Source organism: Vigna umbellata, chromosome 5 (genome assembly GCF_029865625.1).
Source record: "Vigna umbellata cultivar VRB3 chromosome 5, Vumbellata_1.0, whole genome shotgun sequence".
Taxonomy (NCBI): domain Eukaryota; kingdom Viridiplantae; phylum Streptophyta; class Magnoliopsida; order Fabales; family Fabaceae; genus Vigna; species Vigna umbellata.
In genome coordinates this window covers 16919289-16925473 of record NC_142169.1, presented here as the reverse complement: position 1 = coordinate 16925473, position 6185 = coordinate 16919289, and the positions used below count along the sequence as shown (strand labels likewise).

Below are 6185 nucleotides of genomic sequence, written 5' to 3'. Positions count from 1 at the left end.
TTTCCAGAGGTGGACATTGTTAGCAAGCAAACTATAAGTCATCCAAATAATGCAAGGCCCAAAAGGATTACTACCACACCAGCCCATTTGAAGGATTATGTTCCATAAAAAAACCTCTTTGTTTCTAGAAGTGCCAGGTCATGTTTTTTTCACTGCATCATAATAATTCAGTTATGCATTTTGGAAGATTTGCTTTTGATCTTTGTAGATTTCCTTACCCACCAAATCAGGAATACCCTTTGATTGTAACCAACTATGATATGAATATTCCTTGTAATAGCTTTATATAGATTTCGTATGAATGAAAAGGGGAGGAAAAATTCTATCATCTCTGTCTCTTCCCTTATTCTGTTTCAGGGCTCCCTTAGCCATTAATTAAGGAAGTGAAATCTAACCGTCTGATGCCGAGAGCCCCAGTTGGTCAATGACACTTAATAAGATAGTACTGCTTATGTAAAGGACGAGATGCCAGAGGCAGAAATCTTGGCTGCTATAGATAACGGCCATGTTCATTAGAAGCATGCGGCAGGTAAATTTCAAAGTGAATAAGCTCAATCACCCTTTAAAAATACCACTCTCTAATAATTAATTAACATTGCAATTTTGTAAATAACAAGGGTAGATGAGTCTGTATTCTTGAAAGAAAATGTGTAGGGTTGTCAAACATGTGGCAACTACAAGAGCAATGGTGAAAAATTCAAAAATAATACTACTAAATGAAAACAACAGTGCCCTCGACGCTGAGTCTGAAAAAGGAGTTCAGGATGCTCTGGATCAAGTTCTGGTAAACGGAACCACAATTATAGTAGCACATAGCTTAACCACAATTAAGGGTGCAGATTTAATTGCTGTAGTTAAGAGTGGAATGGTTGAAATGAGAGGAAATCATGAAACATTAATAAACAGGGGTAGTGACTAAGCTTCCATAGTAGCATCGAAGAATAGTGCATAACTTCTATACTTTGTGCCCATTATTGGTTTCACCTGGAATAAACCAGAATTTGTTTTCTCTCAGCCAAATTAATTGGAGTTGTATTATGGGTGGGATGTTTAAATTTCACATCCAGTATGAAATATTGAGTGAAGCATTTAAGAGTAGCATGGTCCTCCGTCCTAAACAGCTAACTTGTATGTGAAGGTTCTCCAAGTGCTTGGGTACGTAAAAATATAGTGCATCATATTCGTTTCATATCAATCTCATTGCAGAGAAGAGGCAATAAATGACTGTTCAACTAAAAACTTGACAAGAGAATCCGCTTTGACGTTCATGGGAGGCAAATAGACGCAAAGATAAACAAAAGAAGATAATTGAAATCAACCAAACAACCCAAAATAATAATCAGCAGAAAAATTCTGTGGCTGCTATATTCAATATGAAAAACAGCAAACAGAAAAATGGCGGGTCTCCCTCATAGAACTTCATTATAATCTCTCCAGTACATACTACATTATATCTAAACAAGTTCACGATGATGACAACCAAGTATAGAATTCCAAACAAAATAAAATAAAAATACGAACATCCAGACTTTAAAGAAATTTGCATCACAGCTACACATGATTGCATAATTCAATCTGAAGTAATAATTAAGGGCAGGTTGCACTGGTACTAGCCAAACATACGAAACGTAAAACAGCAACAAATCAAGTCAATATAAACCAACCAACTCCTTTATACAAAGATTTGTTCTCCTAACATAGAAGAAAACAAGAGAAGACAACAAAATGCACTATAAGAAGAAATAGACACTCTCAGGAATACTCTTTTCAATACATGCTCTCAGGCTTGAAATTTATTCAAAATGCAAAATTTCTATGTCACATGTCATATTAAGTAATATGTATCTTTATCTTGGCTTCATGGTTTCTAATGTGCAACAACTTTCAGAAGAGAGCGTGTTCCTAACATGACTCACTGAGTGGTGAGAGGCATTACCCCATTACCATTGACAGCATGTTCCACAACAACTCCTTTCTCGTTACCCACATTGTGGCCCTCTTGTCTGCCATCATCATCATCTTCATCAGAGTCCAAAGTGAAGTTTGTCGAGTCCTGCATATTCTGCAATTCAGCACCGAGCGGCGCGTACCGCGTGGGAACAGAGTCAAGGTGGGTTCCTCCTCCGATTCTGGCGCAAACAAGGGAGAAGAAGCCAACAAGAACCACCACTATGAACGCGAGGTGGCAATTGAACTGAAGCGTGGCTATGGCCCTGGCCCGATGATACTCCGGGTGCCCCTTGCACCTCAGCGTGTAGTTCCCTCTGCTCACTCGGTGCAGAGAGCACCCCTGGGCCACCCAGCCCGAGAAGAGGGAGAGGCCCATTTGGAGAAGCCATGTTCCGTGGAGAATCAGGCCCACACCGCGGCCCAGTTTGGGAACACTTGACCGCGGAGATCCCACATCGAGAAGGGTGCAGAAAAGGCAGATTGCGATGGGAACGAGCAAGAGATCGTAGTAACGGTTCTCGACGCCGGTGGGGTCCTTGCGCTGAAGGTAGAAGAGGAGAAACTCTTCGGCGAAAGCGAAGAGGCCAACGAGGCCGTGCAACGGCGAAGGGAGAGAGAAGAGAGGAAGAAGGGAGTAGAAGAGGAAGATGAACGCGATGGGGAGGACTTGCAGCTGAAGCGCGGTGCCGACGGCGTCGTTTGAGTTGTGTGCGCTGAGAAGGGACACTGTGGAGTTGAGGATGAAAAATGAGGAGAGGATTGCGAGGGAGATCGGAAGTAAGAGTTTGTTGGTTGGAGAATTGGACGGAGAAGAGGAAGCGGAAGAGATTGGGGATTGTTTGGATGGGGAAACGTGAATAAGCGCTTCGTGTGCTCCGACAAGAATGAACCCAACGCCTCCCAACGCAAAAGAGAGGAGTTCCATTGATTGAATCGCTTCTCTGCCGCGTCTGCGCCCAAAATTCGATCCCAGAATTATTTGGTTTGGCTTTCGGTCAAACGTCAAATGTGGATGCCGCCAGCTTCCGAAACTTCCCCTGGAAGCTTCCACCAAACGCTGCCGGAATTATATATCTCGTATTAAAAAGGAAATAAGAATAAAAATGTATTTTCAGATTATTTATTATATCTATTATATTATATTATTGTAGTGTATTTTATTAAAAGTAGGGAAAGTAACTCCAACTCTTCACAACTTATAACTAAGCTAAATATTTGAATATAGTCTAATGTACTTAATTTTTTATATGGAGTTTAATCAGTTCATAATGGTTATGTAATAATTGATATAGAATCAAATACAAATGTTTGTAATGTATAATAGAAAAGAAAATATATGATATATTTGCAATATACATGTTGCCTAGTTGTGTCTTTATACAATTAAAGCTAAAAGAGTAAAATGTGATATTTCATGAAATGGCGCAAAGCAAAACTAAGCTACTTTGTCCAAGTAACTCTTCACAACATTTTCTAAAGATTACATTGTTAGAAATACTGGGAAAATATTAAAAGAAAAATGGTCAAGGAGTGGTCACATTCATCTAGCCATATATACAAAATTAGAGACATTATAAAAGATAACATGCGTCATTTTATTTTCTATGCAAAGCTTATACTTTGTTCTTTGTATCAACTTTATAAGTCGGTATGTAATAACTTTGTAATTTTCAATATGTGAAATAGTTCACATATAAAAGAAGTTCATATTTATGTATCCTTTTTACGGTAATTTTTTCTTACAAGGAGATGAATCTATTAATTTGAAAGGTGTTTGAAGAAGTAAATCCAAGGCTAGAGAAAGCTTGTCACATTATCATGGTTTTAGAAAACAAGACAAATCGAAAACCTCACGTGTTGTAATAATGTTAGATTATTGTAAAAGAAAAACATTGGAGTGCACCGTTCAAAACTTTAATTGCTAATAACGTTTAAATTCATTTTATTAAGTGTTCCAACGATAAAATATTTAATGGCTTTTATTGTCTGTAAATAGAGAGTTTTTTCCCTCATTCCAAAAACACACCAAAAGCAGTTTTCTCTCCTTCTCATTTCTTCTTTTCCTCTTCTAAAATTATTTTTGGTTTATTTTATACTCTTTTTAGATATCCTTGCTAGTTCTGAGATCCTCAGAGATATTCTGGGAAGTTCCTGTTGTATCATGGGGAACTTGCGTAATACACCGCGGATAAGTCCTTAAGGACAGTGAATCTACACGTCTAAGGAAATATTGCTCGTGATTTTGTCAGCTTTTATACAACATCACCTTTAAATAAAAGTTTCAAAGGATATGTGCAACGAGGATTCCTTAATGAATCTCTTCAAAAATGTTTTAAGATACTTAAATTTTTCTAAAAAAATAAATTCGTTTAATATTCAATTATAAGTTTATGAGAGAGTTTAGTCTTGTTGACATAAAACTTCAACTAAGAGTTCATAAAACAAGTTTTAAATAATGTGAACATAAAAGAATGCCTAAGTTTGAATACACTTCTAATGATGATACTTAAACTAATTATTACACTTAATGTATCACTAATCTATTACTAACACAAGATTAACTTCCTAATCTTGGCTTATCATGTGAATGATCTTTGGAAGATGAAGTGTCACATGAAATAGCACACAGACATTCCTTAATTCAAAAAAAAATGTGAAGTGACTACCGACTTCACATAATTTAAAAGTGATATGTTAAAGTGGTTACACTATGTACAACCTTAAAAGTAACATGTTGAAGTTAAAAACTCTTCATGTATCTTTGCTCTTATTCTTTAATTCTTAGAAATTATTTGAAGTTATTGCACAAAAAGTTTTAAAAATTTAATTAAAGTTCTTCGTCTAAAATTGATTATTTTAAAAGAATTTTTGTAAAAAGTTATTATAAGATATAATCGTTTACTGTTATTTTTATTTAAAATATTTCCTAACATATAATATTTTGCCTCTCCAGAATATCACCAAGTATTCTCACCACTCTTGGTTATAACAAGTATTAGTATCACTCTTGGTTCTCTAGTCAACACAACTATACTGAGTTTAGCCTCTTCAGGATCTAACCTTAGATAACACGTTTAGATGTTCAACTCTACTTGAGAGAAACAACCAAGTATTTGAGTTCTCTTTTGAACTTACAAAAAAATCACAGATGGATTTTCTACAAGGTATAGATGATTAACTCTCAATAAGAGAATATGTGTTCTAAGATGTACTGTATGACCACCGGTCAGCCAAAGATCAAGCGGTCGACCCTCCAACAAGGAAATGACCGACCGATATGGAATAGTCAACAGTGACAATTAATCTGAGCAATCATAGCTACTAATGGGCAGTTAATAAGAATAATAATCATTGATTGATAATTAATAAGAATAATGTCATTTATTGGTAGTAAATGAGTCAGACCTAATGACAAACTTAATATAATATTTATAAATATATGCCTGACGAGAAATGTAAGATCCTTGAAAATATTTGTAAGTTAGATACTAGATAAAAAAAAAAATTTAAAAAAAACAAAAAAAAATAGTGAATAGTAAATTGTGAATAGTAAATAGTAAAAAGTGAATAGTAAAAAAAAAAAAATTATTTTTGGAAAGGATAAGTGTTACACGTAGCTTTGAGATCAGAATTCACCAATTTGCAAATAAAAAATTATTTTTGTAATAGTAAAATGAATAAAAAAATGAATAGTACAAATGAATAGTAAAAATGAATAGTACAAATGAATAGTAAATTTTTTTACTATAAATAGCCAAGGGGGGAGGCTGAAAATTTACACCAAAGAACTTAGAAAAATGTTGAGAGAAGAGAGTTGGAAGAATTTCTAACTGCAAAGGGGATATTCTGGAAGTTTTCAGAGAGCGAGGAGATTAAGTCTGTAATAGAGGTAAGGGAAGCCACTCTTATACTTTGCTTTTCTCTAATCCTAAATCTTGAATATGTAGTATTTTGTTGCTGTATGGTCTTGAATTTTGAATGAGAACATTTATTTGTTTCTTTTGTATTTTTGGAAGGACGAGAAGTTGTCTAACCGGCTCTGCCAGATTCAACTTCTTGTTTCCCCAAAACTTTGGTTGTTTCTTATATCTTTATATTGTATTTTTGGAAGGACGAGAAGTTGTCTAACCGGCTCTGCCAGATTCAACTTCTTGTTTCCCCAAAGCTTTTGTTGTTTTTTTTTTATATCTTTATATTGTATTTTTGGAAGGATGTGAAGTTGTCTAACCGGCTCT

At 35.2% G+C, this 6185-nt stretch overlaps 1 protein-coding gene across 1 annotated transcript; it reads right to left on the bottom strand.

Annotated features, from left to right (window-relative positions):
* Window positions 1-1629: 1629 nt before the first annotated feature.
* On the bottom strand, window positions 1630-3030 carry LOC124835681 (plant viral-response family protein (DUF716)). Its single transcript, XM_047310649.2, has one exon. It carries the CDS (start codon window positions 2873-2875, stop codon window positions 1913-1915), a length of 963 nt encoding a protein of 320 aa, XP_047166605.2. The 5' UTR covers window positions 2876-3030; the 3' UTR covers window positions 1630-1912.
* Between the last annotated feature and the right edge of the window lie 3155 nt (window positions 3031-6185).

What these genes read in the sequence shown, in the direction of transcription:
- LOC124835681 (XM_047310649.2), bottom strand. Translation starts at nt 2,875, where the DNA reads ATGGAACTCCTCTCTTTTGCGTTGGGAGGCGTTGGGTTCATTCTTGTC.